General features: G+C 43.7%; 3 protein-coding genes across 4 annotated transcripts in view; all 3 read left to right on the forward strand.

The window, feature by feature from the left end:
- The window catches only part of ldhd (lactate dehydrogenase D), a 66,962-nt gene that overhangs the window by 32,301 nt on the left and 15,904 nt on the right, over positions 1–18,757 (forward strand). The window lies entirely within an intron of this gene.
- LOC141001356 (uncharacterized) lies at positions 1,825–3,748 on the forward strand. Of its 2 annotated transcripts, none has more exons than XM_073472408.1 (2): positions 1,825–2,445; positions 2,532–3,748. In XM_073472408.1, the coding sequence occupies exons 1-2, from the start codon at positions 1,937–1,939 to the stop codon at positions 3,742–3,744; spliced, it is 1,722 nt and encodes a 573-aa protein (XP_073328509.1). In that variant the 5' UTR covers positions 1,825–1,936; the 3' UTR covers positions 3,745–3,748. The 2 variants fall into 2 exon arrangements, with proteins under 2 accessions (XP_073328509.1, XP_073328510.1); XM_073472409.1 differs by having other exon boundaries at positions 2,547–3,748.
- Positions 7,705–9,713, forward strand: LOC141000549 (uncharacterized). Its single transcript, XM_073471277.1, has 2 exons — positions 7,705–7,733; positions 7,846–9,713. The coding sequence occupies exons 1-2, from the start codon at positions 7,712–7,714 to the stop codon at positions 8,766–8,768; spliced, it is 945 nt and encodes a 314-aa protein (XP_073327378.1). The 5' UTR covers positions 7,705–7,711; the 3' UTR covers positions 8,769–9,713.

The following is an 18,757-nucleotide window of genomic DNA, read 5'->3' on the forward strand; positions in this document are numbered from 1 at the left end:
CTCAACATAGGTGAATTCGCCAACATTGAATCAGTGATTTTAGTTTAGATTTTGCAATATGCCACACATCCCCAACATGAATATAGTATATCTCTGCAACTACAAGGTCTATATGAATAATATTGGTATCATAATAAAGGTAACACTTGTGAGATACCTGTAGAGGTGAAAGCATCAGCATATATGTGTTAGCACGTGCTAGCTTGAAAGCATGCACTCTTCTAGCTAACGTTAGTTAGCACTGCTAGTAAGCCCGTTGGTGAATGCTGCTGTTGGCTGCATGCCCAAAACTAACCAAAGCGTACACAACGTCACGGGTTTATTATAAAATGTGACTTCAAAAACTTTGCTTACCGTTTTAGAGTTGTAGCTGTTACCGCGAAATTCAACCAGTCCGAACCGGTCCAGGTCAAAATCTGCTTAGCCTGACGATGACAACACAGACCCACTTCGCGCATGCGCAAGCGGGTGTTGTCTGGAACCGTCAGAGCCAATAGAATCCAGTTCTAGTCACCGCCTTTGTGTGATGGACAACCGCCATCCTCCAATCAAACCCTTGTATTGAACGATGTTCCAAAATGATCAATCAGAGTGGAGTTGCTCTCAAAGTACGCCAGGAGATGTAGAAAGCGCTTTTATCACGACTCAACAAACGTTTAATTCAGAGTTGATCTTTCAACATTGTATCATTATTCATGTATCAACACTTTTTCAACAGTTAATTGATCAGCATTGTTTGGATGTTGGAACAACGTTATTTTTCTACTGATATATTTCAACAAAATGTTTAAAAGTCATGGTTGTAAAAATAATGTTGATTTGACATACAACTCAAAAATTGTTGATATTTCAATGTTGAATCCATAGTGAGCAAACAACACCACTTCAACTGTTTGGTGTTCAATGTTGTTTTGACATTGAATTAATGTTTTTTCATAAACTGACATTATTTCAACAACATTTAAACGTTTAATGTCAGTCGAATGCCAGCTGGGGTGCGCATGCTCTATGGCACCCCATCTAGACAGCCACCGCCACAATTAAAGTCTAATTCTGTGGGAAACACTGACAACAATTCAGAAAAAACTACATTTCTTAAAACACATTTCACAAAACAAGAACATTTCATAACATTCCACAAAATACAACATTTCCCTCTCCATGTGCCAAGGCAGATTTCTAGTACTAACCACCAGTGCAAGGTTTCTGTTGGTAAGAAGACAAATAGTGGTTGAGCTCATGTCTACCCTTGTAATACATAAATGTGTGTGTATGTGGCCTGCAGATTGGTGTTTCATGGCTTCAGAGTTTGCACAACAAGCATTGGTGGTTCAGTGGTAGAATTCTCGCCTGCAGAGCTGGGCCGTCTGCCTTCTCTCCCCCACCCGTGCAGAGACCAGATCAGGACATTAACAGCTGGACCTGTTCTTATCCTCAGAAAGTGTGGATGAGGACAGAGCTCCAGTCTCTGGGACTGTGGCCTGGGTCCCACCACATGATGAAGCCAGGAAACGCCCTTTCATTATGGTGTCTCCCTCCACAGCCAGAACTCATTGACACTGTGTCAACTCTCCCATCCCGCAATTTCTTTCAGCTCTATCCATTTTTCATTTGGAAACCAGAGAGTGACATCATGGTGAGACTGAGAAACAATTACGTGCTCCCGTGTCTTCATGGTTGTCCGAAGCCAGATGTAGTCTCGGCTGGTGTAGGCAGGCCTTGAGTGATTGTTGGTACCAGCGGACAGTACTACATCTTTGCTTCACACCTGAGCTGCAGGATGTGTAAGAGGGTCTGGTTTGCTGACAGTCCTCGGTGGCTGAGTAAACTGCCATTGCGGTTCGCAAACATTGTGCCAGCATTCCTGACCTACAAGAAGGCCATCTGCAAGTCTGTGCTTCATGAGCTGTGACGCACTGGCAAGTCACCCTCAGACATGGCAAAGCAGGTGAATGAGCTACTGCACCTCAAATATGAACGAGCTCATCTGGCATACCTCTGCAGCATTCAGAACGTCTGGGATGCTAAGGCTGGGGTTTATGGGCAGAAGACTCTTGGTCACCTTGTGAGGAAGGAGGACACGCCGCAGTCTTTTGGAGCCTACGATGACGCAGATGGATGGTGTGGGGTCTCTGTCTCTGCCTTCTACCTGACTGACTGCCTCATTGATGAGTATCGGCGCCAGGAGCCAGCCATCACTCAACTCCTGCAGGGCACTTTTGGACAGGTCTTCCGATCTGACCACACCAGGAAGGTCGCACGAAAAGTGACCTTGACATCTGGCACCATGTCAAGTTATGCAGTCATGAACGAGAACTGGATGATTGCCTCCTGGGTGATGGTGCAGTCCGAGACGGATAAGTCCCTTGAACCCATGTACCGGGGCTTAGCCAAGAGGTACAGTGAAGCAAGGGTGGAGAAGGCCAATTACCACTGGGTGGACAGGTAAGAAATATCTGCATTTACTGTCACTCTCATATTTATAACATTAAAAAATTCTCTAAAAAAATATTTTTTGAAATTCTAATCAGCTTCTCCGTGTTCAGAGATTGCTGCGCTCCGTTCAAAATCCCGGACCCTAATCACGGAGAGCACCTCAGGTGGGATGCCTGCAGGACCACACAGTCCATCATTACTGAGGCTACTGCAGGGACTCTGGAGAACACCTGTGCATCCCGCACGCAGTACAACGGCAACATTGTGGTGAAGTTGGATTTGTTTCACTGCATGAGGCGTTTCACACGCGAGTGCACTTCAGAGCATCATCCCCTCTTCAGCACTTTCTGTCAGCTCCTCTCCGCTGCCTTTTCTGTTGTGGATCAGGAGGATCTACAGAAGCTCAAAGATGCGTATCAGTTTTGTGGAATTCAGCCACCAAATCCAACAAAACAGCACATCAGAGAGCACTGTAGAACCAGAATTCCACAGCCAACAGAACTGGTCGACAGAGTGGAGAAAGTTCTCCAGCATTTCTACCTGACCACAGACCCAAACAACACGCCGCTCTTCAAACCATCCATGCTGAAGACGTGGCATATTCAGAGGGTGCACATTCTCCGTGGCTGCCTCAGTGACCCCGAGCTCACAGAGGGAATCCTGTATAGGTATGGGGGAACTCTGCAGCTTAACCATGTCCCTGGTGAAGGTGCAAAAGTCCCCATATGGATTCCAGTCAGAGGAACCTCACAGCAGAAGGGTTACCACTTCCACCAGTCTCAGTGGATTACTGGAACGCAGGTTTCATGCGAACTGTTCCAGGCTCAGGGCATGACAGGGGTGGCTCGGTGGAACTACCAAAGGCTGCTAGACCTCAAGCAGCCAGATGTGGTTCTCCCACCTGTGTTTGATCCACTGCTGATTGCTGAGCTAAACTCTGCTTCCAAGAGAGTGACAGGGAAGGAGAAGTACCCTGGACTCCGCCTCTGTGATAGGGACACAGGAGAGAGGTTCGGCCTGCAGTACTGTGAGCCAGAGTGCCGCCCAGTCACACTTGACTGGAATAAACACAAGACGCAGAAAAGGGATGATTATTCTGCTCCTGTGCCTCTTCCTCTTCTTCCTCTTCCTCCTCCTTCCTCCACAAACCCGGCACCACCTCTTCAACCTGCTGCTGTAATTCTGAAAACACAGATGCTAGCTGTGTCCAAATTCAGGGGCTGCATCCTTCGAAGGACCCAGCCTTTGTGGACTCCGAAGGCCGGGTCCTTCGGAGAGTCCTTCGACGGCCGCGTCAACTGTTGTTAAATTGGACGGTCTAGCCTTCGGAGTATTTCCTGGTTGCGTCACCAGATGTTCCCGCCCTTACCCTTACGTCACGATTTCTGCAGCCCAGGCCCGCGAAAGACAGATAATTTGACAGACAGAAGAGTTGGAGACGAAGATGTTGGCTTTAGATGTTTTAATCTTTTTAATCTTCCTCATGCTGGAGGAAGAGGTGATGCGGGTCCGTCGGCTCCGCCGGCGGCTGGTGTATCTCCGGCTGAGAGAGGAACGTGGAGAGGTAAACCTGTTATTTGAACCCATAGTAATGTTATTATTATCATTATTAGCTAGCTAACAGTTTGGGGTCATTAACATACCAATACATTACGTTAATGCTAGACATATAAACTGTGAAATACTTGACAATTGATTAATAGTTAAAGAACCCTGAGCTTAATTTAATATTAAATATTTTGTCATGAATCATCAAAACCAGATTGAGAAGATAGACTGATAAGTGGATTGATAAACAGATTTAGTATTATCTACCAAAGCTCTAAAATGAACTAGAATTATCTTATTAACTAAAATTATGTAGCTATTGTCTAATTAACCATTTTTCTTCTCCTGTTCTGCCTCTCCCTTCCCAATCCAGACCAGACCCCTGTACTGCAGGGTCAACCTGGCTGTTCCCGTCCTCGACAGGTTTTTCGAGGACGGGGACACCAGGCAGGATTTCCGGCTGAGCAGAGAGTCCCTGGCAGTGCTGCTGAACCTTCTCCAGCAGGATCGGAGACACGGATGGGGTGCCACAATAGAGACCTTGGTGTTCCTCTTCTGGCTGGCGAGTGGGGCGTCATACAGGGTGGTCTCAAGGGTGTTTGGGATGCCTCGCTCCACCGTCCACTGGATCGTCCACCGAGTTACTGGGGAGGTGGTGGCCATTCGCCACAAGGTCATCCACCTCCCAAAGACAGCTGAAGACCTGGCTGCAGTAACTCGGGGGTTTGCAGGGCTGGCAAGACATAGAGCTTTTTTAAAAGCTGCTGGAGCGATCGACGGCTGCCATGTGAGGATCAAGCCACCAAGCGGCCCTGATGGTCACTGCTACAAGAACAGAAAACTGTTCTCCTCCATCATCCTGCAGGCAGTATGTGACCATCAGGGCCGCTTCATGGACACGTACGTGGGCTGGCCGGGGTCGGTGCACGACTCCAGAGTACTCCGGCACAGCCCACTGTACAGGCAGGCTATCTACCCTCCTCCAGGGCACTTCATCCTCGCAGACGGCGGGTACCCGTGCCTCCAACATCCCCTCCCCCTCATCACTCCCTACAAGCGGCCTGTACAAGGTGTGGGACCCCAGCGCTTTAATGTCCATCATTCCAGGGCACGCTCTATCATTGAGCGTGCCTTTGGAATGATGAAGACCAGGTTCAGGTCCATCTTCCTGCAAGCGCTGGAGGTGCACCACACCTTTGTGCCTCAGGTACGTCATAACACAACAGGAGTCTTTTTTTGTTTCTTTGAGTACTGAAGCAGAGTAAATGAAAATTAATGAATATTTTTTTTCATTTCAGGTCATAACAGCTTGTGCGGTCCTGCACAACATCTGCCTGGGGGCAGGTGACATCATGCCCCCAGAGGATGAGCTGCAGGACGTCATGCCGGAGGATGAGGGGGAGGGGATGTTGGAGGCAGCCAGTGGTGCTCCATGGCGGGACCAGCTGTCTGCGGAGGTGTCTGCCCTGGAGGAGGTGATCCCTGACCACGACTATCTTTAGTTGGCAAGTAAAATAATCTTAAAGGCATATTCCAATTTAAAGTGTTTGGTTGATAGATTTGTTTGTTGTAAGTCTTTATTATTATTATGCTCACATTATGAAATCATAATTCTTTCCTCTTTCTTAAAAAATTCTTAGTGACATGGCAGCCGTCGATCGAGTCAGCCCTGCAAACCCTGTTGATGGATGATGCGGTGGACAGTGGAGACTACACCCCCCAAACACCCTGAATACCACCCCAGATGATGTCCCACTGACACCAGGGTCTTTATTGTGGCATCCCATCCAACCCAGCAGCACTGCCAGGGACTCCTGCTCAGTGAGGAGATTTTGTTGGAAGTGTGCCTGTGTGTGCCTGTGTGTGAGATATTTGTTGGCCAGTGCCGATTAATGTTTAATGTTTTTATGTTTGTTGCATTAAAGTCTGTTTTGTTTCGAATCTATCGTGTACATTCATTTCTGTATCAACATTACAAAATAAACATTAACCCATTGGCGAATAACAACTATATTTAGTATGCTGAAGGTGCAATATGGGACAGAAAGTGAAAGAAAGGTTTGATGTTTTAAAAACCTTGTGAATACTAAATGGAATAGACAACGTGTGAAAAATGACAATATTTAATTAATAAAATAAATAACAAACAATTAGAACATTGAACAATTAGAACAAATGAACAGAATAAAAAATCAAAGAAAAGAAAAAATCAGCGCTCAGCCAAGCGCTCAAGGAGCGAGAGCAACCGGTCCATCCTGGCACTACTCCTCTCTTCTGCCTCCCTCTGCAGCCTCATGTCCTCCCTTACTAGGGTTAGTAGGTCATCCTCCCTCCTCCTCTTTCTGCGTTGCCCAGGCTGACTCTCCTCCTCATCTTCATCCTCCTCCTGCTCAACCACTCCACTTGGCCCTGGTGTGTCCTCAGGCAACGAGGCAATCAGGACGGGGGGGGCAATGGACGGCCTCTGTCCCAACACTTCGTCCATGAGGACAAACCAGGGCCAAGTGGCAGCGGTTGGCTTCCCGCCGACCCCCTCTCCACTCGCTGGATATTTGCAATCCTAAGGCAGTGGAAATCAATCACGTCAGCAATTTTCAGCAAAGTATTTATTAAATTGTATGGTAAAACAAATAAAATGTAGTTTCCACATCATCATTCACACCTGCACCTACCTTATATTTTTTCTTTAAATTATCCCATTTCTTTTTTGCCTGCAGGGGCTCGACCTTCCCCTGCAGGCCCATTTTTTCTATAATTATTCTAAACACAGAGAGAAGCAAGAGAAAAGGTCAACACATGATCACATTAACACAGGGATGCAAAGATTTACAAAAAAGTGACATCAGGACACTGACAAATGGGCAATTTATTATTGCCTTACCTCCACCCAACAGCAGCGGAGTGCTTCGCCCCTGTAAAAAGGTGGTCGTTCTGACTTCTGACCCTAATGAACTCCTCTGTTTGCTCCTTGCTCCCTAAAACAAAATGACATGTAAAACACGTGTTGTGTTATGTCAACAGACAAAAGGGTTCTGATACAGCAAAAATATAATAATAATTATTATTATAATTGATGATGATGATGATCCTAAACTTAGCTCTTCATTCAATCCAAACGTTTAACTAGACTTTACAGTTTTACAGTTTGGAAATAAAGCAGGGATCACAGCCTAATCTAAATTTGTTCATCTTGGTCCATTTATGTACACGAAGTAAAAATAAAATCTCGTCACAATAAGATATTAATAATAAGTCAACCTGAACGTCTAACATTTTGAAAGTGAAGGCTTTTAAGGCCTTACTTCTGCCGTATGCTAATGCATTACCAGCGTCACGTATTTTAACTGAAAGTTAAAATTTGGAGGTTTTAAGTTACATCTGAAGTTTAACATATCTGGCGTTGGATGTTCAAATGAGTAAAAACCGAGTATAAACCCATTACTTACATTTATATATCATGTCCGTGCCACTTGATGTCGCCATTGTTCTCTTTTCCCGGGACTGAGCAGCGGCGCGCAAAGGATCTTGGGATATGGGAGGCCGCGAAGGATAGTAGCGGTGCGTCCTCCAGAAAGAGGGAAAAGAAGGCTGCATTTGTGGGCTGCATTTGGAGGAGCCTTCGAATTTGGACAGCCTTCGCGCAGCGTTGTGACGTAACTGGCCTTCGAATGCGCCCTTCGAAGGATGCAGCCCCTGAATTTGGACACAGCTGCTGTCCCAGGGAAGCATGGAACCTCCAGCTGAAATGGGTAAATTAATATCAATTTCTAGACCAACATTTTAAATATCATTGTCATACATGTGAGTAAAATAATAATGAACTCAATTTATTTGACTTGAAATTGCTTTTCTATGTTCCAGAACCCTCAAATATCCCGCTGCCACTGCTGTCTTCACCGAGAATTGCCCGCACTGGACCTATCAAGACTGGTGGACGAGTGTTTGTCCTGGACCACAAGCGCTGGACACAGCCTACGAAGGCAGCTATCGATGGTCTCCTCGACAAATTCCATGGACAGAAGGACATGTTGAAATCTGTCAATAAGGAGTATGCTGCCATGGTCCACCAGTCTGCCACAGATCCCAACAGTCTGCTCCACCCCACAACCAAGCACCACATCAACCAGTACATAAAGCACCTGGCAAAACACCTGAACACCAGTTCATCACTCAACACAAGCCCGGAAAAATTGATGGAGACACAAAAGCTGTGGCAAAGTTTAACCAAGGGGAGTGAAACTCTCCATGTCCCGGTTCTACAACTGCCACATGCAATTGTAAATCCACCAGACACTTCTCCCCTGACACAGCAGGCACTCCAAAAAATAGTAGAGGACATAATGGAGCAGCAGCAGCAGTGGCAGCAGCAGCAGCAGCAAAAACCCAGGCAAACAAAAACTTGCCTCTCATGTGGCCAACCGAAGTCTCGGTTTTTAAGTGATGGCTCATCGGTCCATCACTTTTACCAGCAAGGACCTGTGAGATACCACTACTGTTCCAAGAAGGTGTTCAAAGCATATTCTGCAGAGGGCCTGACAAACCCTTCCATGCCTTTTGCAGAATTTGCACAGACTCATTTCTTCCTCCGTGAACTGGAGCTGACAAAGCGGAGAGTGGAGGAGAAAGCGGAGAGGAAGAGGAAGCTGCCGGACCCTCCACCTCAGGGAAGAATGTGCCGCTTTTGTCGTGCAGAACTTAAACAAGGCCCAAACAGTGTCAACAATAGGTGTCATAGACGAATGCAAATAAATATATACACGCAGTTACATGACGTGCCTGCATAACGTGTTAATGAGAATAAAAATCAATTGACCTGAACTCAGAAACAACTGTGTATAGGAATACATTTAGGATCGAAGTTAATACAACGTTCGTGTTTACTCTACGATGTGTGTAGTTTTTGCCCGTCGGCTGAATTTGAATAGAGAAAACGCATGACGTTGCCGACTGAAACGATAATATATGAATGACAATATATTAAGCATGTATTACATGTAACCAACGGCATACTGTATAACCTTAACATTACTGGCAAGTTTCCCAGCGTCACTGTTAAGTAACGTTACGTTAACATGAGTTACGTATGCAGTCCCCAGCGTTACTGTTAGCTGACGTTACGTTTACATTACGAGTTACATACAGCCTCAAAGATCGATGTCATTCAATGTAGAAAACTACGAGACTCGCCGCGAAAACGTCACGTACATATCTGAGCATTATTGATCTGGTCATGAATGAAAAAGTATCTTACCTTTACTGAAGAAATGAAATATAGAGAACAAAATCGTCGGTCGGTTTCTTCTCGTCTTACTGCTCATCTTCACTCACAGTCACTCAAAGAAAAGTTGGTAGGAAGACATGGAGTTGAAGCGGAAACAGCGCCAAAATGTTCAGTGGCCGGGAGGCGCATTACGTCCGCAGTGGTTTAGCACTACCATAGAGAATGAATGGGAAACGGTTTAGCTAAACAATTCTCGGTGCCCGCGCGGGAGGCCCGAGTTCGATTCCCGGCCAATGCATTCATCCTTTTGTTACAGAGGAAGCATTTTCACTCAAGAACATATTGGAAGAATTTCATAGACTTTTGTATTGGACTGTTAGTTAAAAAAAACAAAAAACGCAACAATTCATATAGACTCCAGATATTTATTCTCTACCATTCAAAATCAATTCACAAACATGACATATAAATGTCACAAACATTTCAGATAACTCAACATTTCGGAAAAAATGACATCATTGTGTTGTGAAAATGTTGTTTTTTCTGAAGTATTTCACAAAAAACAACATTTCAGACGGAAAACACATTTTACAAAACAAAACTTTTCAGAAAATGACGTTTGGGGAAACATTGTGGAAAACAACATTTCCCTAAACACAGCATTTCAGAAAAACGACATTTCAGAAAACAGAACCAACAAAGCCTCGGTCTTCTTCCCCCATGCGGCAAGGCAGTTTTCTAGCACTAACCACCAGTGCAAGGTTTCTGGTGGTAGACAATTAGTGGTTGAGCTTGAGTCTAGCCTTGTAATACACAAATGTGTGTGTATGTGGCCTGCACATTTGTGTTTCATGGCTTCTACTACTGTGTAATTGGCATTGGTGGTTCAGTGGTAGAATTCTCACCTGCCACACGGGAGGCCCGGGTTTGATTTCCGGACATACTGGCAGAATTTCACAGACTTTTGTATTGGGGAGAGTAAAAAAACACAAAAAGATTCATATAGAGTCCAGATACTTATTCCCCACAATTCAATTCACAATTTGTCACAAATGGCACCTGGTGCATGACTGCCTGGACCCACTGCAGTTTGCGTACCAGACTGACATCAGCGTGGAGGATGCCATCATCAACCTGCTTCACAGAGCTTCCACGCACCTGGAGAGGCCACAAAGCACGGTGAGGATCACATTCTTTGACTTCTCTAGTGCTTTCGACATGGTCCAGCCAGTCCGGCTGGCTCAGAGGCTCTCAGGGATGCAGGTTGATCAGGACCTGGTGGCATGGATTACAGACTGCCTCACTGACAGGCCGCAACGTGTCAGGCTGCAACACTGCCTGTCAGATGTGGTGACAAGCAACACTGGCACACCCCAGGGAACTGTTCTTTCACCGTTTTTGTTCACCCTCTACACCTCTGACTTCTGCTACAACTCCCGGACATGCCACCTGCAGAAGTTCTCTGATGACTCCTCCATTGTTGGATGTATCACAGACAATGAGGAGGAGGAATACAGGGAACTAGTCGAGAACTTTCTGGGATGGTGTGGCAGGAATCACCTTCAGCTCAACATCGGGAAAACCAAGGAGCTGGTGGTGGACTTGTGGCGCAGGAAAAGCCCCCCAATACTGGTTTCAGTGAATGGGGAGGGGGTGGAGATGGTGAAAAACAATAAAGAACAATAAACTGGACTGGTCAGACAACACTGAGGCCCTCTACAGGAAGGGACAGAGCAGGCTGTTCTTTCTGAGGAGGCTCTGGTCTTTCGATGTGTGCATTAGGATGCTACAAATGTTCTACCAGTCTGTGGTAGCCAGTGTCATATTCTTTGCAGCAGTGTGCTGGGGAGGTGGCATCTGGAGCGGTGGTGCTATCAAGCTGAACAAACTGGTGAGGAAAGCCAGCTCTGTGGTGGGGATGAAACTGGACAGTGTGGAGGCGGTGACAGAGAGGACGATGAGAAGAAAGGTGCAAGCTATAAAAGACAATCCCTCGCAACTCAGGAGCACATTCAGTCACAGACTCATCCAACCACATGCCTCAAAGCGCTTGGGGGGCTCTTTCATACCATCAGCGATCAGACTACACAACACCACCACCACAGCTCCCAAGACCTCCTTTCTCCACTGATTAAGGACTCAACCGTACACTTCATGTCACAAAGACTGATTGTTTTTTTTTTGTTCTGTTTCAGTTATTATTTCAGGAACCCTGCACATTGCACATTTGCACAAGCACATTTCTTTATATATTGCACAAGTTATGTTGATACATTTAGGACAGTTATTGGATATAGTATGTTTATCTTTATTCTAATAGTTTTTATTATATTTTCTATTCAAATTGTTATTTTATTCTTCCAACATCTCTTTATTATTGTCTCTATTTTCTGAGACTTACTCTTGTGCTGCTACTTATTTCCCTCTGTACTGCTGTGTTACCTGCAAATTTCTCCCAAGGGGGATCAATAAAGGAATATCTTATCTTATTTGTGCAAGTGTTTTGCTTGCCCTACAATTGCCTGGTGCCTACAGGTATCTTTAGTTCTTTATCTGCACTGAACCCCTTTACACCCAGTCCCTTGATACACATTTTGTTTTTTTATTTCATCCGGGAAGCTCAAGAGGGAGGTAAATGGAAGCAATATATTTCAGTTTCATCATCATTTAAGAGGAATTATTTAATATTTAGTGAAGAGGCATCTTTTCATTATTGCTGAAGAAGCATTTGTAAAGTTAGGAATTCCCAATAAATATTTTCTTGATATTTTTATGTGGGTTGGAACTGGTTCCCAGGCTTCTTCCCACCAGTATGACTATAGCATCGGCAGGGAGTCAAACCCCTGCCTCCTGCCTGTATGTGGTGAATAAAAACTCTACCAGTAACCACCAATGCAAGTTTCTTGTGGGTTCTTGATCCTCTCTGAAGGCTACTTGTGTATCATGTCAGGCATCGGTGGCTCATAATCAATGTTTTATTATATTTATTCAAACATGTACCACCAGTGGAATTTGGAAATGGCTAAAACAAGTGTAAATATAAAAAAGCCTAACTGTGGAAATTGAAGCTGCTGCAAGGCAATAGGACCAGTCTGGGCATAAATTGTGTAAAAGTGGTGAAGCAAGAAGAAGGGCAGGAAAAGAGTGACTAAAACAAGCAAGTATGAAAAAAGTTGAATGCACAATCTAAATGTAACGTGTGACAACACAGCATTATAATGAAGTACTGTAGTGCTTCAGTGTTGCTCTTCAAATATAAGAAAACATGTTTGTTTGGATACTGACCCCAACATATGTCATATCATCGCAATTTTAATAGTTTTTTAAGTGAAAATGAAAAATATGATGCAAAAATGATAATTACCACTATTTTTTTTCTTATTGTGCAGCCATATAAAGAAGTTCATAATGTGTATTCATTTTTTTAACAGATCATTAAGAAAATCAATTAGATTAATTAATCTAATTAATCTAATAGCACGTTAATTAGTGCTAACGGAACTCGGCACAAGCGCCTCGTTCCTGACCGCATCACTGTCGTGACAATAATGACGGTAAAGCACACCCTCTTGTGTAATAATGCGATTATACAACAACCACCAATAAAAATAAAATATATTAGAAAAATGTATCCATAATGTGGAACAATACGCTCTCAAAGTATAAGTGTTTTGCTAGTGTTAGTCCCCGTTTCAATGGAAATACATGATGTCTGGCGTTAACTAGTCCCTGTCAGCTGCAGCCAATTTCAGCTTATGCTTTCAAGACATCGCAATTTCCCAAAACTGAATAAATACCACACATAGCAACACACAACTGCTTTGCTAGCTCAATCATGTTGTAACTAAGATATCTACTGGAAAAAATATTTTTTTCATGGACTGATATAGTTATTACGTCTGCCGACTTTACAGTCATTTTAAGCTAGTAATGTCACAGTAGCAGGTGCCGTGTCAACGACTCATGAGCACAGCGGATCTTTATCTACAATGATTAACAGTTATACTGCTTTCATTAATCAGCAATTTGATAGTTTATATGATCCATTTTTAGGCGACATTTACTACATCGTCTCTTACATCTAAATGTTTATTACTTCTGCTTATTCTGTATAGGCTACAATAGCTATATTAATCTTACTGTTCTTCTACTGTACTGTACGTAGTTTAAAATACAGGCGGAGTGATATTTTCAGTGATGAGGCATTTTTCATTTGAGCACGGCTAGCTGTGCTGTGATGCTCATTTGAGCACAGTCTATAATGTCTGATTGAACAGTCAGATTGCTCGGTCGGATCTACGTGTTGTATAATCAGTGTTAGAGATGGACAGATTGTAATTTATTTTTGTCTGATTTCCAATTTTTTTAAAAGTCTAAGCTGCCAAGATTTTTACTGATTCTGATTGTCTTTCCTTCTAAGGCCTAAAGTTACCCGGGAATTCCACTGGATGCATGCGCGTTGCGGAACGGCTCTGGTACGGTTTTGCTCCATGCTCCGTTGTCCGGCAGAAATAGAAGCCTTGCGTATCTGCTACGGAAGGGTCCAGACTGCCGGAGCCGCAACGGAGTAGATACGCAACGCAGCACATAGACACAAGTAAACACATAGAGTGAAACCTATTGGCTCCGCTGCCGTGGCGGAGCGGAGTTGGACCGAACACGGTTCTGGTGGAATTTAGGGGTTTGTCTGAGCATACTCATACGTTTTTGTAACCTTTTATAATGGAAAAATTCAACTGCATGCTCGTAATTAAACACTGGCTATGAAATAGCTGTGTTTTTTGTATAAAAAACACACAAGTAATTTCAATGGCCAGTCACTTCGTCAAAATCCTCTTTGTGGACGTAAGCTCTGCTTTTAACACCATTTAAAGGCATCTGATGATCTGGAAGTTATACCATCACCTGCAAGCTGTGCAGGCAGGCACAACCACATCGAGTGGACTTACAACTAACACCCGGCACCAGCCCACCGGCCATCACTATGTACCTCAGAACCTCAGACGACACAGCAATCCCTGCCCTGCTCTCAGACAGCCACTCTGTACTGGACTACCACAACACCGTTGCATACTTCACCCAGTGGTGTGAGGATAAACATCTTCAGCTCAATATCATCAGGATAGAAGAGAAAATAATTGGTCAGCCCTCACCTCAACATCCTTTTCTCATCAATAACTAAACAGTTGAAATGGTTGACAGTTTCAAATAGCTTGCGGTGACACTGGACAATAGACTCTGCTTCAACCAAAAATTCACAAATTGAGGGCATACAATTTCAGATTTTTATTAAAAGTAACTAAAGTATAAATATTGCAAGGCTTGTATATTGTCTGTTAAGCACAACAACATGTAAGTTAATTTACTTCTGGAGTAGATGCTGCTACACTGACACTACAGTGCTGTAGCAGTCCCATTGTTTAAGACTGGCTATCTTTCTTTGTTCTGGGCTGATTTTCAAAATCCCTCTGGACTAATTGCAGGGGATTCAGATCACCTGTGCGCAGGGTGGGGAGACTAACTCCTGATTGAGGAGTGGAAGCAGCTTGGGGCATTCCCCTCACAGCCAATCATGGTGTGACGTGGTTATTTCCCTGGGGCTTGTAGGAGCACATTTCAGTTTGATTATACCCTGAAGAGGCATTTGTTTATTGGTTTATTGTCCAAGTCCAGTAGCTGACATTGGGCATTCCCCCTAGATTTACATGTTTTTTGTTTATATTTTTATGTATGTTGGGCTGGCCTGTAAGCATTTTACTGCCAGTACTGCCACACTGTTTTTGAACACAGTGTTTTTTGTTGTATGTACTGTTCTTCTTCTGAAAGAAGTCTGTGCAAACTCTTCAAAGGTCATTCTTGGATTTGTCAGGCCCTTTGCAGAATAGGCTTTAAGAACTTTTTTGAGCAGAAATGGTATCGTACAGGTCCTTGTTGATAAAAATGATGAGTCAATGTTCCATCACTTTGGTAGTGGGATTGTGGCTGCCCACTGGAGACTAAGGGTGCTCTGATATCGGGCACCGATCGTTATCTGATATAAGCTGTAAAAAATTTGAATGGTGGTTTCTGTAGAATCCGATCAGAGGAGCCGATCAGATAAGCACAGGAAACAGTTTCTGTGCTGCTAAAATGTCCCAGCCACACACACCACAGGACTCTGCTGCTTACTGACTGCTAACAGCTAACCAACTTTCCTCCTGCCAATATCAATACAGATTTTCAGTGCCCTCTTGGTTTAACCGGCGCAACATATTAGTAAGGTCCTACCAGCAAGCCATTTGTGACTGAGGGGATAGATAGACCGGTACCACCGAACAATTTTCGTAACGTTAGGTCTTGCATTGAGTGGCCATCCAGTGATTATAACTAGCACTGACACAGTGCTGTGGAGAGCGATAACTACAGCAACAGCAGGAGAAGACACGCTCCATTGAAGTCAGAAGTTGTCTGTTCAATTTATCATTTGGGATTGTCTGTTTGTGATAAGTATATTTTCTGTCCCCCGCATGGGTGGAAGAAGTGAGGCTGTTTGTTTCGAGCCTTACAGCATGAGAGCTAGCAGCAACCAGAACCTACAGCTGACTGAGCCAACAGCTTACAGCTAACTGAGCTAACGGCTTACAGCGTAGGTACACAGCGGGACTGACACTTTCTATTCAGAGGAACATTAAGGGTTAAATAGTGAACTGCAGTTTAATGTCACAACACAACAGTTTTACACTAAGTAAATGTACTTTAGTAGACTACTTTTACATCAATGTACATTTAATCAATCTTCTGTCAGAGATGAATGTAACCAGATACAAATAGTGACCAGGTGGTGGAGTACTGGCTTCAGGGCACAAATACATCACTACAAAGTAGAGGTTGACTGAGTAAATTCTCTCGCGCGCGCAACATTTGCCAAGCATCCACAACCGAACATTCTGTTGCGCATTTCCGTAATGCATTAGAGGCTAGACGTTGCTCTCTTGATTCAGTAATCCCAGTTCTGTCCAAAGAGTGTATTAAAGTCACCCACTATTATAAGAGAAAATTCAGCTAGTTCGAGTAATGGTATGGGTTAAGTAGAATTCAGCATCAAAAACGTTTGGTCCATATACTGAGAGAAATGCTATTTTGGACCCATTAATTAATGTTTCTATATAAGCAACTCTCCCTTCTGTATCTTTCCCAGATCCGTATATTGAAAAGTGCGTTTGGTGAGGATTATTACACCTCTGTTCTTTTTTATGTTTGAAAAAGATGCAATTACATGGTAAAATCTATTCTGCAATCTAGCAGTATCTTTTTCCAATAAATGTGTTTCTTGCAAAAAAGCCACCTCTACTTTTTTCCTTCGTAGTAATTCCATAATGCTTATTCGTTTTTGAAGGATGTTTAGGCCTCACCCATTCCAAGATAGTAGTGAAATGCTAGTCATGGATATATAGAAGAAACAGCAGTGCTCACAAAGTTACAAAAATACAACTGTTTAAAGAAATGTCCATTAAAAGTTCCTTTGGGTTTTTGTGATTTATTTTCAAAAAAAGTCACAACAGTTGAGACAGTTGAGTCAGACTCATTTACATTTAGGGCATTTAGCAGACGCTGTTGTCCAAAGCAACTTACAAAAAGTACATTTGTCATTTGACATTGGTCGGGAGTTTGTTCCATCACTGAGGCGCAGAAGAACAGAGAAGAGTCGTGACTTTGCTGAGCGACTCTCAGTGATGGTGGTACCAGCCGGCCAGCTGATGTAGTGGAGCGAAGAGAGGGACAGTTGGGTGTCGTCTGCATAACAGTGGTAAGAGAACTTGGTGTCACTTGCAGGCAGGACACACAAACTCCTGCTGCAAGTTGGGTTTCCCCATACACACCCTGTGGAACCATAAGAGACGTGTCGCAGAAGAAGATATGTAAATGAGATTTTTGGAAAAATGACATCCACACTTTATGTATAGAACTGTAGCCTTCCTACCCAGTTATCCACAGATTCCTCTGAAGGGTCCCCGTCTCCGGTGTCCCTCCTCCCGCAGAAGCGACACAAATCTAGATATTTCAGACAGATTTCTACAGATTTTTCAATTTCACACTGATTGCAGTATATGCAGATTTCAGCTAGGTTGATAAATAGATTGAAGCTTACCAGATTGGTCTAATTGGTGTAAGGGCCATTTCTCTTCGAAAGTGGTCTATTCCCACCTCATCTACAGGAAAATTGATTTGTTGGTTTTTCAACAGTAGCTCTGCAATCTTAAAGCACAGGTTACTGTCAGTGCGACTCAGTTTGCACATTTAAAATGCTTCATAGGGTACATAAGCTTACTTTGCAGACAATCACTCCAAAGGATGTGGAATCTTGCTGGTGCGGATGCTGGACCGTCTTACATGTCCACATTGAAATATTAAAATTTTTCTTCCGCATGAAGGCTCTAAAGCAAAAAGGGAAGATAACTGTTACGTTTGTTACTTGCACATCAGAAACCATTTAACATAATTAAATGAAATACATAATAAATCCTGGATTTACTGACCTTGTTGAATCTCTGCACTGTTTTATTTGAGTGGGAGTGGCTCCAAAGGGGTCGACAAAGATGGACCTTCGCTCCTTTGGATACATGGCCTTTTACAGATAGGATACCTCAATGCACTAGAATTGACTTGTGTATATAGTTGCAAAAATAGCAGTCATCAAAATGCACTTATGACCAAAGTCACAGGACATTTTGATAAGAATCAAGGGGAAGTCACTTTTAGGATGTTGAATGGCGGGGCTGGTGGGGCTGGATGGTGGTTGTGTGGGGGGGGGGGGGCAAGCCAGAGGAGAGCCGCTACCTTTGAGGAGCTTAGCTGGTATTCTCTCCTCTGGCTCTATGTAGTGTGTTAGCTGGTCCAGGTTTTGCCATTAGTTTTTTGTTTTGGCCGGCCAGACTAACACTTTTGTCCCTAATTGCAGTGATTGTAAAGGGCCCCAGCATGTCCAAGGCCATTTTTTCCCCTTTTCGCTATTGGTCGCAGATATTTTGTTTAAGCACAACATCTCCAACCTGGAAATTGTGATTTTGTCCTTTTTGCCAGGTTTCGCTTGGAGATTTTTTGTTGGCTTTTTGTAATGTTTGCTCTGACATGTTTGTGCGTCTGGCTGGTTTCCAAGCCCCTGGAAAACTTCCTCACTCATCAATAGGCTCTCCACTTTATCCGTTGTCACCTAAAGTATAAAAATGCCAAGTGGTATTACATTCCAAGCCTTTTATCCAAGTTATTACCACAACCCCTTGTCTTCATAAATATAAAACAAAAAACTAATACACACTTACTTCATACTCCTGTGGTACCTCTGATGGATACCTGGCCTCCCTGCCAAACATTAAAAAGTATGGGCTGTACTTTGTTATAAGGTGTATTTTTGAGCGCAGGCCAAACATTGTGGCCTGCAGGTAATGGTCCCATGTTTTCGGGCCCTGGGCCAGCTTGTTGAGGGACCTTACCATTGTGCTTATTAGTCAACAAAACAGCAGCCATTTTATGTCACCAATTCAGTCTATACTATTCATGTCATAGGTGTATGAT

This window comes from Pagrus major, chromosome 8 (assembly GCF_040436345.1).
Source record: "Pagrus major chromosome 8, Pma_NU_1.0".
Taxonomy (NCBI): Eukaryota; Metazoa; Chordata; class Actinopteri; order Spariformes; family Sparidae; genus Pagrus; species Pagrus major.